Below are 18,872 nucleotides of genomic sequence, written 5' to 3' on the forward strand. Positions count from 1 at the left end.
AGATCATGGAATACAGTTTCTGTTAGTGCTAGCAAACTTGTAACTTGTCACTGATTTAAGAGAGGAGGAAAAAAAAAAAAAAAAGGGAAAGAAAAAAAAAAAAAGCTGATGTTTTCTGCTTTTGGTAGAAGATAGTTTTATCTTGGAATTAGGCACTGAATTCCTCTTTATATGGCCTGCAAACTACTACCTTCAGAAAAAATAGGACTGTTTCTTTATATAAATACAGTTTAAGAAACATGCTTACTTTTCAATCAACAGCTTTTTGTGCTCTCTTTTGAAAAAAGCGAGTTCGTTCCACACAGCATCACAATCCTCCTCACAAAGCTGATAGGGGTCTGCATGCTGGTATTTACTTACACTTTCAGCCCTGTTTATGAGTAAAAAGAGAGTGTTTGTTTTTAATTGTTTACATGTTTTAGAAACACTAGAATTTTAAAAGTACCTTTGCTTTCAGAAAGAATTCAAACTGAAGTATGTACTGAATACAAATCTTACATGAAGTATGCATTCTGCAAGGCATGAAACCTTAAACACATTGTTATACAAAAGTTCAGTTATGTAGTTTCATTCAGACAGAAATTGTACTAGTACAGCATTTGGCTTTCAAATGACATGTGACAGAGCAGTGCCACCTGCATTCATTGTGTCAACATTCCTTACAGTACTGACATGAGAAATCAGAAAGTGAAACGATCACACAATCACTTGGAAAAAAATGGGAGAGCCACCAGATGCCTTAAGGACCCTGCAAACCAATCTGGAAGTTGCACAAATGCCCCTCCTAAATCAAAGTGTCTATGCACGTTTTTAAATCTACTGCCTATGTAAGAATAAGCTATCTGTGGCTAAAATGATGCAGGAGGAAGAAGCATACTGAATTTAGAAACACAGAAAAAGAAAACTAAAATATCTCACAGGTTTTCTGTCATTCAAGTATTTTTTATGTGTTTTACGGTAAAAAAGAAAAAAGACGTATTAAAAATAATTTTAAAACTTAATTGAAATCTCTCTGCGGTTCCTGTTGGCCACAGAAATAACCTCCCAGAGAATGTGGTAACCTCATAAGGCCTCCATCATCTTTGCAGTCATATGTTAGTGGAAGTTGTACATACAGTGATATGTGGATTAAGTCCCATCAGGTACCATCGTGATAACAGAATCTAAGCTATGAGTAATCGGAAAGAATGGTGTCCTCCCTCACTCTGAAGTGCCACCCAAGTGCCTGACATTAAGTTTATAATTGCACAACTTTACACACATGATATAAAGCTTTTTGAGACATCAAAATAACAGTGTAAGGTATAAAAATTTACAGACTTGTTTTTTGTGTCTTGGCTACATTCCTTTGTTTAAGCATCCTAAAAAAGGAAAACGAATCTCATTTAGTGTGATGGCTTAATAGAGTTCTATTCTCATTACAAAAATTACCAAAAACTTACAATTTACACCTCACCTGAATTTATAGATTAAAAAACAAAAAAATAAATGAAGGTTTAGTATTACACTTTCCCAAGATCTACTTTTCCCAAATACATTCCTGACAGTACACAAGCAGGTCTCATTTACTTTAAACAGAAAGAGCAGTTGATTTTGTCTCTCTTTACCTTTTCTTCCTTCAATTTTTTTTTTTAAACTATCAGAAGTAGAACACTCAGTGCTCCCCTGTATATCAAGTTTGATTTTACTGTCTTTATCTACACTGAATTTTGTATATTTTCAGCCTTAAACTCTCGGTGGACCACAAATGCCAGCTTAGCTTTACACACAGAATTAAATAATTTAATTGCATAAAGTAACTACCATTTTACTCTTCCAGCTTGCACTGAATTTAAAGCAGTAAGCTAGAAGATAAAATCATCCATGTTATTCCTAAATAAGCAAAGCATTTTCATTATAATTTAAACAAATCTATTCACTATTTGCGCTTTGATATTTAAAAAAATCTACCTGTACTACCAATGCCTGTAGCAGATTTGCTCTTTATGACTATTTTCTTCCACACTTACCATTCTTAAGGAAATGCCATAGTATTACAAAGCAGTACACATGTACTCGAATGGCCAAAGCACTATTTATATATGAGGGACAGATTATCATTCACAGTAGAATGCTTTATTTCACCCTGGGCTCTCTGAACAACTACCAGTTTTGCAGCAATTTCAATGTCTGTTTTTTGTTAGACAGAGTTAAAAAGTTTATGTCAAGCTTAGTCACTATTGACCAATTAATAAAAAAATATTTTTAATAAACATGTTCGTTACTAAGCTGTAGGTGCACACCTATGTCCTACTAAAGGCACTATGATGTAAGGACCTGCTCAAACTATGTTTTTGAAACAAGGCCTGAAAAACTGTATCTTACCAGTGTCTGATCACTAAAGTCATAGGAAAGGTCTTCAAACCTCCAAATGTGATTTTTTTTACCAGAAATTCTAACTCAATGCTAAAGAGTTGAAAGTAAAATAATTTCTGCATTAAATTTTAAGTGTTCTCTATAGAATTTAAATTATAATTATAAATAGAACATTATATATTATATATTTTATAGAGAGTATAATTTTTTTTCAATTTAGACAAATTTTGAGTCTTTCTTCTTTTCATAAATGTATGTAGCTGCAACATTTTTGTAGAATGACCAGAAACAATAGACAAATAAGAAAAAAATATGGACAATAGACAAAAAAAATAGACAAATAAGAAACAAAGAAGCAGCCCTAGCTGCCCAGTGCTCAGGCTCACAATGAGATCCTAAATAAAGTAAGTCAAGTTGTCATCTCAACATATTTTACTCTTGGTTTCAACTGTAATTTTTCTCATATAAGGGGTATGCCATGTGTGCTGCTTTAACAAAGGATGAAGTCTTGCTCACCACAGAGTAGCTCCTTCCTTCAAATCAAATTCTCTTTTGAATAACTATATAATACTTCTGTTCAGATTCCTTGTGTAAGGGAAATGTTTTTAATGAGCTATGTAACTTACCTGCTATCACCCTCTTCCCACTGCTTTAATTGCTCTTTTAGTGCTCTGTAGTTGGTCTGTAACATCTGCAGCCTCTCTTTGCTGTTTTCATGGGCTGCTCTTAGCTCATCAGTTTCTTGAGTCTGTATTGCAACAGAAAAACAAAATTAGAGTTGGGCAAAATATGAGACTTTCACACAGATGACATGAAATAAAAGATCCGTTTAAGTTATTATTAAAAGCCACATAAATAGAAAGAACACAATCTATGAGATAAAATTTTCCATAGTGCTATCCTGGCAAATTTTGCTAATTTTGAAAAATTTACTTAAATCTTTTTTTCCATGCTTAAAAAATTTCCCACCAAAATGCCAGTTTTGATCTTATTAGCACTATGGGCTACTACACCTAAAATTACATACCCTGATTTTTGGCTCAGCCTTTTCCTCTGAACTCCTGAACTGTGTGTTTTCAAGGGAAATGATGGCCAAACAAGTCCACGTTAAAACACTTAAATTTAAATAGATTCAGGACTTTCTCATATATTAATTTACTTATGTAAATTTATATAAACTTGCAACACTCTTTGTCCTCCAGTTATGTAACAAACAAGAAATAAAAACAAATTTTGCAATAGATTTTATGTGATCAAAAACGTATGAAAAAATATGCTCTCACAAAATGAAAAATAAGATATGCCTTTATTTATACCCAGGGTAAACTCATGAAAGTTTCGAAAAAGATTTCCCTGAGTGATATTTCTATACTCTGAAAAAAAAAATTAACATAAAGAAAAGGACATTTCATAGCATAAAGCAAGACAAATTCCTGCATACAGCAATAAATAATTCACTAGATACTATCCTGCAGTAAAATTTGCCCTCAGTGCTTCATTTCCAGTTCAATGTGAGCTCTGCTTGTGGAGTAACTACAGAACATGTTCCTTAATATCTAAGTAAATCATAATTCTTTATTTGCATGTATTTACTTGCTTATACGTAAGGAAGGCTTTTTAGAATTAGTCAATAAATAAGATACACCAAGAGTTAGAGCTGCAAGCAACAAAAATTAAATCCCACTATGAAAAAGTCGTCAAGGGCTTCTACAGTAATGTTAACTACAAAGTACCTAGAATAAGCTTGGGTTCTAAAATGTAGCCCAGCTTTCATGATACACAGTAAAAGCTGAAAAGTACCAGTTAAAATTTCAGATACTACAATATATAAATTCCAAAAGTTTTTTTGGAGTGACTGAAGCAACTGAAAAAGTGATTTAGGAATAGAAGCAGCAACTGAAGTGACCCTATCATTAAGGATTTTCCCAAAGTGGTAGAGTTTTTTACCTGAAACAACCTCTAAATCAGATACAAATATAATTGTAGAATCCTTTAAAGATGTACTTTTGACTGATTTTAAGTGACCCATAGATACTACAATTAAATTAAAAAGAATTACACAAATAGCAAGATAAATTTATGACAAAGGACATAGAGACTATTTTCAAGCTTTGCTTGACACTACAATAGGAAATTTTTCAAAGAATCCAATTATAGATACTGGAGTTTTGAGAAATATTCATGAAATCATTATTCTGGTATTGTTTGATATTGCTAATGAAAACTGATCAAGTCTGGCAAGGTACTGGAAAATAATGTCTTCAGCATAAATCCTTGGAAGTTTATTAGTGTCAATGCCCTTTCACAGATGCAACCAAGTGTAAAATTTGGCCTTTTGTATTTATGAATCTACTGTTGCTTACCTGATCCATTATCCATTCCGTCACAACTACCCCTTTCCCTTATCAGTTGTTCTGCTCTCACAGAAATAGCAATTAGACAATTACCTGTCCTAATCACTCTCATTTATTAAATTATTAAGCGCTTCAGCACCACAAATTTACAATGTCATTTCCATAATCTCAGTTAGTTCTGCTTGTCTCTAATTGAATTACATTATAACGTTTATTAACCAAACTCTATTGTATACAGTTTTCTATATATTTACAGAAATAGAACGGAATAACTATAGAATTATAGATTCATTTTGTTTGAAAAAGACCTTTAAGCTCATGAAGTCCAACCCTGAACTTAACACTGTCAAGTCTTCCACTATACCATGTCCCTAAGCACCATGTCAGAAATACCTCCAGGCATGGTGACTTCTCCAATTCCCTGGGCGTCTTGTTCTAATACCTTACAACCCTTTCAGTGAAGATATTTATCCTAATACTCAACTCTAAACCTCCCCTCATGCAATTTTCCTCTCATCCTATTACTTGTTTCTTTGGAATAGAGACCAACACCCACTTTACTATAACCTCCTTCCAGGTAGTTGTAGAGAGCAAGAAGGTCTCCCCTGAGCCTCCTTTCCACTAGACTAAACAACTCCAGTTCCCTCAGAAGCTCCTCATATGACCTGCACTCCAAACACCTGAGCAGTTTTGTTGCCCTTTGGAAATGCTCCAGCACCTCAATGTCCTTCTTGCAGTGAGGGGCCCAGAACTGAACACAGTATTCAAGGTACAGCCTCATCACCGCTGAGTACAGCGGGACAATCACTACTCGAGTCCTGCTGGCCACACTATGTCTGATATAAGATTGGATGCTGTTGGCTTTCTTGGTCACCTGGGCACACTGCTGGCTCATGTTCAGCCAGGTGTGACCAACTGGGAGCAGCTGTGCTCTACTGGGCAAGAATAATCTGTGGCAGCAGTTGGTTGGCAGGCTCACTATGTAAGAGTAACAAACAGAAGGCCTGACAAAGGGCCAGTTCATGGGCAGAACTGGTAGGACTCTGACACCCAAGAACAAGGAGCAAGATGACTTGAAAGTATGAATTTGAAGTCTAAGTCATCTTACTAGTACATCCACTCCATGAGCATTAAGACACTACAATAAATTTTCTGAAGTATACAGGGTGATGAACTGTTGCATTTGTCTTAAAATATAAGCTGCACTTTTTGCATGTGGGAGGAGCTCAGAACTATGGTACACAGGACTCCCCACATTTTTTCACTTACCTGACATTTATCACAGCGTGTTCAATATAGCCAGTTCTGCATGCTACACATTCTGAAAATATCTTTCAAATTCTCTAACTCTGAATGAATATAAAAAATGAGGGAATGGGAAAAGCGAAAGAGAAAAGGCAGGGTGTACAAACTAAAAAATTTAAGAATATAGGATTCGGGGTTAGGGTTTTCATTCAAAGGGTAATTTGAAACCATGAGTCATCCAGAAGGTACTCTTTTTGAAGTAAAATGTCAAGCTAACAAAAAAAACCAAAAAAACCCTATAAAACTTCTTCAGCTTCTGAGCCATAACTTCTAAGAGCTCAAGGGGTAAATCTGATCCAAGAATTTAACCTAAACATTTTAAGATGCTGACTTCACTGTACAAAAAAAAAAAAAAAAAAAAATATTATCTGCTTCACTTTATTTCTATAGGAACACATGAAATTCCCAGAATATGCTCAGACACAAGTTTTGAAAATGCATTTAACAAGCACATATTATTGATGATGGCTCCAATTAGGTTTCTGTTGGACTGCAGGAGTACCAACACAAGATTCCTACCAGTAAAGGAAAATGGCAAAAGAATGGAGAGTGCTCTGCTATGCTAACACACTTACAGTCCATGACAATATGAGCAAGCATTTTGCATTTTTAAAATGTCTTTATTTTGGTATATCTTTACCTATGAAAGCATATAGCTAGAGGATTTATTTATGTTTTTAATGTTCACCTTTATCTGTAGTGTCTTCTCTAAGTTTTCAATCTTCCTTTCAGCTATTTTAAGCCTCCTTAGCTCCTCTGACTCTCTGAAAGAGCTCTTTGGGGACAGAGACCTTGAACGTTTCACAGGTGGTTCCTGGAGAATAAAACAAGGACATGGTTGAACTAGTTGGAACACCGGATTATGAAAGACATGCAGAATTAAAGAAGTAATTTTGAATACTAATAATGAATTATAAAAAAAAAAAAAATCTGCATGGAATACCAGAGAAATAACAAGCAGAATTACCACAGCGCTACCACTAAAGGTTTCTCTGTGACTCGTTAATGAGAATATTCATTTACATTTACATTGTTTCTTTCAGAATAATGATGTCCCATTAGGGAAGACTAAAGGGTTATAGACTCAGAAATGCAAGAAACCTCATTACAAAGGAGGGGATAGAGGCTGATCTAATTGCTCTATAAGGGTCCAAGGTTACACTTGATAGGACAACCAGAAACAAGAGGGAAAGGATTTTTTTCCCTTTGAAATAGTTTAACACACTGTGAAGTTGAAGGAACAATATGCTTGAGGAATATAAATACAACAGACAGTAGATCTTATACCATAATGACCATATGGTCATTAACAATAATGTGACTAGCTAGAGACAAGAATATGTGTTTATATTATGTACAGCTTCATATAGCAATCTGGAGAAAGAATTTGTGAAAGTAACACTTAAACTGGGCAGCTTTCTTGTTCATTCTATGTCATATGTCCTTATGGCAAAGCAAGACAGATCATTAAATTAGACTTTCTGATTTTCTGAATAACTTTGGTTAAGGACAGTTATGCTAACACACACTTAATACTAATAAGCTTTCATGTAAACACATGAAGTAAAAAACTTAAGATTAATTTGGGTTATTGTTGCATGTTGCCATTTTTACTGTAAAATAACTGACAAAAGGAATACAGATTAAAAGTCTTCTCAGATACAACATATTTCTACGCTTTTATTTTTCCACTAGATGTATCTTAAGAGGAATCTTAATTACCAACTGTTTTTTGTTTTCTTTTTCCTTTCCCACTACCTTCCAGTATTAAATGTTTATAAGTCACTGTATATCACACTTTCAATGTATAGGAGAAAAAAAATACCATGAAATACTAGAAAATAGTATTGTATATTTCAGAATTTAAGTATTGCCAAGGTGTTTATCTCATTTGTTTTTTCGGTTTATTTTACTTCTGCAATGTGCCTGAATAAGGTGGGGGGAAAAAAGACACCAAACAAATGCAAACTAAAACTAGCAAATTGAAAGAATTCTTTTACATTTTAAATCTGAATGCCAAGTGAACATATTTTGCATATTGCTACCCACTCATTTGTATAACAGAAGAAACTACAAGGCAGTTTAAATGAAAATTTAAAACAATTTTTCCAAGTCAAAGGTTTTATGTTGCCAGAATTGAAGAAGTAATTTTGAATACTAATAATGAATTATATAAAAATAAAAATCTGCATGGAATGACAAAAAGCAAACATAATGGAAACAGTATGGTTATTGATTATAATTTTTTTCTACAAATTCCAGTATTGATATCTAAAAATTTATTTCAATTAATAGATGCTGGTATCAATAACAAAAGATTTCAACATTGCAAAAAGCCAAATTGATCTCTTTCAGGTGTCTGAAGCAGAACATCAAGGCCAACATAGCAAATAAACTGATTTTTTTCAAAGTTCCAGATTTCTTGAATGAATACAAGAACTTAAATGAAACTCCCGTCTTCCACATTTTCTAATCGTTGCACACCCATACAAATTTTTCTCAGAAATCTGAATGTCTTATATTTCAAGAAATGTTTCCCAGTTATACATTATGTTTATATAGAAGACTGTGAGAATACATTATCTCTCTGAAACCAGGAATAGGTCAAAGCACCGCATTTCTTGCCTAATGTAAGTACAAGGGATAGGAGGGGAGCAACCACGACCAGAATGCTAAGGATAAGTAGGTAGAGGAACTTTATGGAGAAAAGAGAAAAAATACAGAACATGTAAAATCCATAACCTTGCTGGTTTAATCGAAGGTGATCAGATACAATGAGTATACAGATACTATACATAGCTGCCTGGGATTGTACTGTGAATCTTTTCCAAAGGGCCAAAGAATGGGGAAAAAAACAAAAACCAAGCAAAAAACACAAAAAAACAACCAACCAAACAAAAAAACCCACCTCCAACTATTCATGGACATGGAAATAATTCCTTGTGAGAATAGGCAGGATTGGTGATGACTGGTGAAGAAAAATTCTATTTGCATGTTTTTAACTGCATAGTGATGATACTAGAGGTCTGTGGAGAGCAGGGTCTTGGTTTTACAGAAGCACACAGGTAGTTCTAAAGCAATCTTTGCTAAACAGGCAAACATTTTAATTTTCCTACCAAGACAGAAGAGACTGTGTAGCAAAATACACTGTAGTTTGATTGCTTGGGGTTGCTGCAAAATTGTTTGGAACATGGCATCTGTAATACCCTTCTCACAACTGCAAACTATGAGGTTAAAGCACTTAATTTTTAATTGAATCCTCAATTTTCTTTCAATTTCAGTAAATTTTGACATATCTGTATTGAATTGATACACAAACAGTAATGTTGTTAAGATTTCCTACATATTTAGAAGTAATCAAATGATGTTAATCCAACTCAGTAAAGAGTAACAACAGTAGATTTTTCATCAAATAATCCTAAAACACAGAAGATTATGCCAAATAGCAGAAAGGCAGAAAATTAACAGGCTTTGTAATATTAACAAATATGAAACTTCATGACAGAAAATTTAATGCAAAGAAATAGTTGGATGTGACAGAGGTAGAGCCAGCAGAAAAAATGCCTCGTACTGAGCAACCTTCTGTAACCCATTTGCACCATGACAGACACTATGGGGTGAAGCTGGAATTAAGCAGGTTTTGAATTTGAGAGGTTTTTCACTGGTGAAATCCCAAAACAAGTCTATAAAAAAGCAAAAAAGGAATTCTAGAACACTCACTGAAATGTCTCAGGGAACCTTCCTGCACAATGAGGTCAGATTAATGCCTGCCAGGGTACAGGATTGAAGACAGTGGTTATAAATCCTCGTGGCTCTTACCAGTTGAAGAAACAAACTTCGTTGAAGCTGAGCCAGAGGCTGAAAAGCCATAGGCATGGCTTTTTGGAGATGAAAAATTACAAATCCTTGACTCATTGTTTCAACAGGAGCCATCTCAGTACAGCAAGTTAACTCATGCTTTTTAGTATCTTGAAATTATAAATTTTAGAAGAATATTATAGGATGTGTATCAATAAAAAGCAATTATAATGCCCATACATTGCACAATAGGAAAGCTTAGCTATAAAACACGCAAGGACTGTGTTACTAAATCAGCCAGCAGATATATATGAATGGTAGTTCAATTATGCAACAGAAATCACACACAGCTCACTAGGTTCACAACAAGAACTCCAGTCTATAGAAGCCTGTACCATTGCATTCTGCAGAACCAAACACACAGTCACATGCCCACACATCCCAGTTTATCACAATGTTGGCAAATTTGTTTTGTCCCAGGCCCTTCTTTTTAACACCTCTACAACTATATCTTCTTTCAAAATACTTGGCTTTTGAGAGCAAGAATTAACAAACCAGTGTCATTCTGATCAGAAGTAATTCCATGCCTACTTCTTTGTATCTTGGGACTGCAGGTAAGGGGGGAGTGGTGAGAATGAAAGATTAACACAACAGAGTCTTTGTGAAGCCAAAGGATAACCACTGTAAAACAAGAACTGTATATCCAACATACTCTTCCTGTGAAATCATGTGCTAATAGTTTCAGTCATGAATACTTTCATCATAAAGGACTGATCAAAAAGGCAATGGGAAGATATTTTACTGCAAGAGAAAAACAGTAAAAACAATACTACCTCTTCTACTCTATTTGTGTATTCTGTTATGTTAATTCTGGCACCTCTCACTTTCTTACCTAAATACAAAGGATCTGTAGCCTGTCCATTTAGTTCTCAGAAGTTTTATTAAAGACTGCATTCACACGTGAAAAAGTACATGTATCAAACTGCCCTTAGTATTAAAGGAGCATGTTTGGGATCTACTTATCAAAAAACAGGAATGCATTCCCCACGAGAGGATTTTAAAGTTTGTATTTATTTGTTTTGCTGTATCTTTTACCCAAGGTTGTATAATTACTTTATTCCTGACACACCGATCAGTTCATGACAAACACAGTACACTCATTTACATTATTCAGAGGAAGCAAGAAATGGAATTGTGGTGGGTTTACTTTGGCAAAGAGTCAAGCACCCAACCACCTGCTCACTTACTCTCCTTACTCACCAGGACAGAGGGAGCACATAGAATGAAAAAGGTCATGGGTTGAAAAAAAGAAATTAAGATTGGTTACCATTCACCATCATGGGCAGGCATGACTTGGAGAAAATTAATTTAAGTTATTGCCACTTAAAATTGTGTAGTAAGAAATAAAGAAAATACTAAGTCAACACCTTTGCCCCCCACCCTGCTTCCCAGGCTAAACTATACTCCTGGCTCCTCGACCTCCTAGTGAGCGGGACAAGGTATTAGGGAATGGGGGGTTACAGTCAGTCCATAGCAGGTCCTCTCACCCACTCTTTTTTTGTTCCTGGTCCACCACAGGGCCACTCCATGGCCTGGAGACCTGCTCCAGAGTGGGTCTTCCATGGGCCGGCGTGTCTGTCAGAAGAATCTATTCCTATTCCATGGACCCTCTTCCACACGCTGTGGTTTCTGAGAACACCACACCTGCCATGCTGTGAGCTGCTCCTCAAGGCACAGTGTGGATATCTGCTTCGTGGTGATGCTCTCCATGGGCTGCAGAGAAATACCTGCTACAGCACTTGCAGCACCTTCTCAGCCTCCACCTCCTCTAACCTTGGTGTTGGCAGGGCTGTTTCTCACCTTCTATGCTTCAGTCTACAATGTCTTTGCAGCATTTTGTGCTTTCTTTAACACATTTTCCCAAAAAGAAAATGCTGTACATTGAGAAAGAACAAGCCATACAGTTTTCCAAGGAAATATTGCAAGATATCAAGCGTGAGAAAACTGGGAAATTTCAAAGGAAGCAGAACATGATGGCTCACACTTATTTCATACCACGCAAAATATTATTTGCTTCCTTGATATTTCCAAGTTTTCCATGCTTCATACAATCATAAGAAAAAAATGACCGCCAAATACACTGAAAAACATCATAGCTTCAGCTAATTTAATAAATCAATTTAACTCACAGGTTTATGTGGATCTATTTTATTAGCTATAGTTTAGAGCTGTTAGTTATGTGGTACTTAAATTTAAAAGCAAGTCATAACGAAAACAGAAGTGTGGTACTATGAAAATTAACAAAAGCTGAAAGTATAAACTTCAAAAAGACAATCTTCAGAGAAAAAATATTACATCAAAACCTAAAAATTAAGATTTTTTTTTTAAATTTTCCATTAAAAAAAAAAAAGAAATCACAATAATAACTGTTTATAATTCTCTCATTTTCCTTCCAGGGAAAGGTGGTCATTCTGATAAACACCCTAAAATACCTGATAAATATTCATTTTAACAAATCTACAAATAATTTAGCCTTCAAATATTTCTTTTAATTAAGAATCCCTTATTCAGTATTTAATAAGGTAAAACCTTCTACTCCCAACAGCTATTTTAACAAGTCTTTGGCAGATAACACAACAACCATTCAAAAAAGCTTCCAGAATTATAAGCAGCATCAACAGATATTAAAATTATGTGGACCCTTGAGCAAAAATGTTTGGCTTTACCAGCCTGACTTAGACACAAAAACATGAGACAGGAACACTGTTCTACCTCCTGCTTTCTTCCAGACCTTTTACTAATGCTTTCCAGAGTATACATAGCATTCAAATTATGCTCTGCTAAGATAAGACTTGTTTTTCTCAATTTTTCCTGCAAAAGCTCCATTTCTGACTTTTTCATTGTAATGATGCTCTCTAGCTCACTTGAAGGCTGCTGAAATACCTAGAAAATGATAGTACACTTAATATGAATAAAAAAATCAGAAGCAGGACAAATAATTTACATAAAACTGCCCAGAAAAACACATTTCCAATACTACAGCAATGTAAGCACAGTGAATAATCTGGCTTTTGTAAATGATCCAAATGCTTAATCAAAACCAGACCTCAAAGTGTTAATTAAACATTTTTATACAATCACAATTTCCAAATCCAAATCTGCCATCTTAGCAATGGTTGTTTATTACAGACATTATTTTCTGCAGTAATATATTTTACTACAGTATTTTGTATGTCACATGCTGTCCAAATTTCTTGACAAAATATTTTATGTCCTGACTTCTTCATGTTGAAATTCAAGTTGGTATGTGTTACTGGCTTATCAAATAAGAGAAATAAAATCTTATTCTGCATACTCTGTGCATAAAGAATTCTTAGTTGAAAACTTAGTTGAAATAGAAAGTATTTCTATAGTGTAAATGTACAACACATATCCACTGCACTGAGAGCACAAATGTTGTGGTAAAATTGAAGTCTTACACAAAAAATAGATGGTAAATCTAGATCACAATGTTACTTGAGGCAGATGTCATTTCATGAAGTCACTGAATTCCAAGACTCTTCCCAGTTATTAATTCATTCACAGCAATTCCTTGGCACAACATAACACTTGTGCACACTGTTCACTTTGGCCCTGTTACAAAACCTGTTCAGACTGAAACACATTTTCACTGGTACCAGCTAACTCTAAGTCACATCTCTGAAGTCAAAGAGTGGACTTGCGTGTACATGACCAAGAGCAGTCAAGTTACCATGGCTTGATAAATTACTGCTTGTCAGCTGAGTTTTCATTAGACACCTGTGATCACACCTCACTGAGTTGCAACCACAAGGCATAATGTTAGCTTAGCATAAGCAGTTGTGGCAGTTTATGGCAAACACAAAGTGAAATGCTTCAGCTCAAACCTCCTCCACAGTGCTTTAAGGCTGGGGACAAACATTCTCCTTGCAACAGCTGTGCCAGACCAAGGCAGCTGGAGGGTAGCAGCCTAACATTATCACAGAGAAAACTTATTCAAAGGAGGAAAAGGATTTTAGCTCATGAGTTGTCAGGGCTCATCAAGAGGGCTTTAAATTAAGATTAGAAGGGGGAAGGTGATAAAACCAGGCTCATTAGAGATGAGCCTAGGGGTGGCATGTCAGTTTTGGGGGTGGCATGAATAGCTCAACTCAGGTGCATCTACACCAATCCACTCAGCATGAGTAAACAAGAGGAGCTTGAAGACACTGTACAGCAGGACAGCTATGACTTAGTCACTATCAAAGAAATATGGTGGGATGCCTCTCACGACTGGAGTGCTGCAATGGATGGCTGTAAATTGATCAGAGGGGAGAGAAAGGGAAGGAGAGGTGGTGGGCTTGCCCTCTATGTTAGGAACTGTGTTTTGAACTGTGTAGCTCAACACATGTGATGATTAAGTCGAGTGCTTATGGATAAGGGGAAAGGCCAACAAGGCAGCTGGGAGTCTGCTACAGACCACCCAACCAGGATTAAGAGGCAGATGAGGCATTCTACAAGCAGCTAGCAGAGGTTTCACAGTCATGAGTCCTTGTTCTCATGGTGGATTTCAATTTACCAGACATTTGGTGAAAGTACCACACACCAGAGGGAAGAGCCTAGGAGGTTCCTGGTGTGGGAGATAACTTCCTGACATGTGGTAAGTCAGCCTACCAGGGGGCATGCCTTGCTAGACCAGCTGTTTACAAATAAAGAATATGTGAGAGATGTGGTGGTCAGAGGCCATCTCAGGCTTAGTGACCATGAAACGATAAAATTCTTGATTCTTGGTGAAGGAAGGAGGGGGCCAGCAAAACCACTCCTACAGATTTCCCAAGGGCAGACTTCGGCCTGTTCAGGATAGTGGTTGAGAACACCCCCAGGGAGTCCTGAAGGGCAAAGGGGTCTGGAAAGCCTGGGCATTCTTGAAGATGATCTTAAAGGTGCAAGAGCAGGGTGTCCCCCTGTGCCAAGAAAGAAACTGGTGGGGAAAACAAATCAGCCTGGCTGAACAGGGAGCTTTCACTAGGCCCCAGGAAAAAAAGTTGAGTTTACCACCTCTGGAAGAAAGGACAGGCAACTCAGGTAGAGTACAGGCATCTTGTTAGGATATGAAGATAGAAAATTAGAAAAGCAAAAACCCAGCTAGAACTCAATCTGAACATTGTTAGATGACAAAAAGGTGTTTTACGAATACATTAACAGCAAAAAGAGAGCCAGGGGAATCTCCAATGGAGAACCCCCATTGGATGGGGGTGAAACATTCCCACCAAGGAAGAGGAAAAGGTTGAGACTCTTATTGCCTACATTGTCTTTAGTGGTCAGACCAGTTACCCTCAGGGTATTCAGGCCCCTGAAATGGAAGATGGGGATAGAGAGCAGAATAAACTCCCCATAATCGAGGAAGAAGCAGTTAATGGCCTGCTACACCACCTGGACACTCAAAAGTCTATGAGGCCAGATGGGATCCACCCAAGAGTACTGAGGGAACTGGCAGAGGAGCTTGCCAAGCAACTCTCCATCATTTACCAACAGTCTTGGTTTAACAGAGTAGGTCCTTGGCTTGCCAATGTGATGCCCTCCTACAGGGACTGGGAAGGAGGATCTTCAATCAACAAATCTTGATGAAGACAACTTTCTAAAGAATGACTGAAGGTTTTATTTTGTACATCCTTTCCATAATTAGTAAAATTCTGACAAACTGACTTGCAGCAATTTGAACATACTGTTAAGACAAATACTTATCTCAGTAGAGAAGAAGGAATTCTGTACCATTATCACTTGTTTCTACAACCTCAATAAAATGTTAATTAAAATTAAAAAAGTAAACCCTAGTAACGCTGGTATTTGAAGGAAACAGAAAAATGGACACATTTTATTTCTTTCTATACATTTTATTTCTTTCTACACATAATATGATGCTTTTCATAGTGTACGATGAAATCACCCTTTGTACAATTAAATCTAAAACTACAAATATCAAGCTTTTATTTCAGAAAAAGTGCAACTCCTCATACAGCAAACAAGCACAGTTTGACAAAAGTAAAGACAAAGCTGTTTCCCATGCTTTTGCTGACTGTTCCTTAAATTATTTCTGTTGCTCATTTTGCATAAATTAGGCCATATGTAGTTGCAAACAGATGTAATTTCCACCTATTACTAGCAAAAGCGAAGTTTATTAACTAAAAGAGAACTCCAGACAGAGGGAAAAAAAGCAAAATAGAAAAATGAGGAGCAGACAGGCCATGCTTTGAAAAGAACATTTAGACAAAAACTGGGCTTTTTCTTCATTTAACCAAAACCTTAGCATTATATAAGAAAGAAACAAAATCCACTAATACTTAGGAGACAGTGACAGTGCCATTATATAAGGGTTATGTAGTTGTATATCTATATTTTATTTTTTTTTTAACTCTAACTCTATTCTTATTAAGAAAGAGAAATACACCTACCAACTTATCCAATTTTATTGATTTCTCAGCAGCATGTAAAAAAAGACAATATAAATTATACAATTACATTACTAAAAGAAATATTTTCAATCCATTGTTATAATTCATATTATCATTACTTTAAAAAGTTTGTAACTGTTAAGAGGACCTGGTTTTCTATTAAATTTAAAATGTCTTTCACTATTTGGTAAATATTCGTCTACATTTTCTAGCCTAGAAGACCTTATTTACTCAAGTACCAAGAGAATTTTTAAACATTAATTTTTAAGGTATGAAAAGAGATCTTCCGAAGATGATCTGGATGAAATTTTTCTCTCTGGTCTTCTGTTTCAGATACATGTCTATTTGATTTAATACCCCACTCTCTCATGTTCTGGGTACCCTTGGTAAGACCAAAAAAATCACCAAACCCAAATTGTTTAGTGAAAAAATCTGGCTATTAGGAGAAGCTCAATGGCTTCTGTATAAAACATCACTCTACAAACAACTCAGAGTTCTAAGATTTATACATGAAGAAAGAAATGTAATTTCATCAGATCCTCAGAAGGAAATGTGACTTTTTAATATCTTTTCACTGACTAGCTTTGTATCTGAACTTTACTTGCCAAATGGCAAGTAATTTGCACCATAATAGAGCTCTGATTTTAAAATCCTAATATTAGAGGGAAAAAAGCACAATATTTTATTTCAAGACTGCAGAAAACATTCCAAATCCAAGGTACGTACAAAGAATGTAGTCCAGTTTTACAGTAATGATCAGAAATATGCAATCCAGAAAAATAAAAAGTTACACACATATATACACGTCCATACATGGAGAACACCAAGTTCTTCCCCAGCTTCTGTCTCATAATTATCATGCTAGATCTTTGATCTTATGAAGCGAAATAGTAACTAACTTCAACAAAGGGTTCCATGAAGGTTAATTTCCTAAAGCCTGTTTTGAATCCTAAAACGAACCTAAAAGAAAATTCCCAAAAGACAGTTGTTTCAGTGTATCCATAACATTGAGCCTCTTCCCATTCTATCCCTCTACATGTTGAGTGAAGCAGATGAACACTTCCAATTCCGTTTCAGCATCCTTAGATTCTACCTACATTACAAAGCTTATCTTAGCAGAACAATGGTTTCCTGTTTCAATTAGCAAAATATGCTATCACGTTTTTTTTCAGAGTGGAACTCAATTTAACATGCAAAATCTATATTCCAAGATGAGAGTGGTATTTACATTTTAAACAAAAAACACAATTAAGAAAGTATTTACTTCTACCAAGCTGATCTCTCACTCCTCTTAAGCTTATATGTCTTTCAAAGTAAATCACAGATCCTGTTTTCTTGAAGTATTAACCAATATGAAGCATAAGCACCACCTTTGCCCCAAAGTTGCATTGGTAGGGGAACCACCCACACTCTTTTTACAGAAAGGAACCCAATGCCACCTTTTCAGGACCACTCTTTCCTGAGATCACGGGATCTCAGGATCCCGTGTGGAATAGAACAGATACACTACACGATACTTCTATTCTGCATGACTTTCCTGAACTGGCAAAAGAGAACAGGTGTCAAGTGAATGGATACCTAAGGGCTTTAGAGATAATATCACAGCCTTATGTTTACTCCTGCTCACCCTCAACTGCCTCAGCAAACTAAATGCGCAATACCAAAGCCATCAGCTAGGAGACAAACAAAATTCTGCAGTCTTTCTGCAACCAGATGCAAGCTCTGTCCTCTTTCAACCACAAACTGGCCAATGGGCACATTGAGGCTCAGTAAAGGCTAAAATATCTTCTCTCAGCAAAACAACAGTTTACACACATAGCTCAGACTAGAGGAAATGTGCACACCTTTACCAGAATTTCTGGGTTAGGAAACAAGTACATTTTACCTACAGCAACCAACTGGCTCACAACCCAAACCCCAGAATTTTCCAGTCAAACTCCAGGAATCCATGCTGTATACCACACAAGTACATGATGCAGGAAACATCCACAATGAGAGCATATGTGAGAATCACTTCTCAAGCTTCCTCTTTCTCTGTTTGAGTCAGCTGTATAGACAGCTAAGTCAGAGGCAATGTTCACCCCAGCAACCTTTGCAATCTCCTTTTTTTTAAGTTTGGAAATCCCATCACAGCCTGATATTTATTTACTGCACATACTTCTAGGATGGGCACCAATAATAAACAGCTAAAGTGCAACTTACCCAGCTTGGACCTTGATCTTATGGTCCCATGAGTTCTGGAAGTAGTTAAAAGCCAATGAGAGGGTTTCTCCCATCCACCTAACCTAGGAGCATTTACATTTTGCATCCCCAAAAATCCACATGATTTATACGACATGAAAAAAAAGTATTCTGATAATCTAATAGAAAAGAACAGGGAGGGGAACAAAGAATGTGGACCCCCTACGAAGACCACAGGGCCACCACATCAGAAAGATTCCCCCAACCAGCTATGACTGAATAAAGGAAATCTATTTTATTCATCAGGGGAATTAGACCCACTTACACAAAATTCATGTTCCAAATATGTAACATGTAAAACAAGAAACTATATTGTAAGGAAAAAGACTTGTAGTAGAGAAAAATGTTTAGAAGAATCACCATAAAGTCT

The 18,872-nt window shown here is 36.1% G+C and overlaps 1 protein-coding gene across 2 annotated transcripts in view; it reads right to left on the reverse strand.

The window, feature by feature from the left end:
• The window catches only part of CNTLN (centlein), a 187,485-nt gene that overhangs the window by 91,354 nt on the left and 77,259 nt on the right, over positions 1-18,872 (reverse strand). For both annotated transcript variants that reach the window (XM_071730388.1, XM_071730387.1), the window contains exons 10-11: positions 6,703-6,828; positions 2,982-3,103 (exon numbers count right to left, since the gene is read on the reverse strand). In XM_071730388.1, coding sequence (XP_071586489.1) covers positions 2,982-3,103; positions 6,703-6,828 — 248 coding nt within the window. The remainder of the gene's footprint in view (positions 1-2,981; positions 3,104-6,702; positions 6,829-18,872) is intronic.

This window comes from Heliangelus exortis, chromosome Z, assembly GCF_036169615.1.
Source record: "Heliangelus exortis chromosome Z, bHelExo1.hap1, whole genome shotgun sequence".
Classification (NCBI taxonomy): domain Eukaryota; kingdom Metazoa; phylum Chordata; class Aves; order Apodiformes; family Trochilidae; genus Heliangelus; species Heliangelus exortis.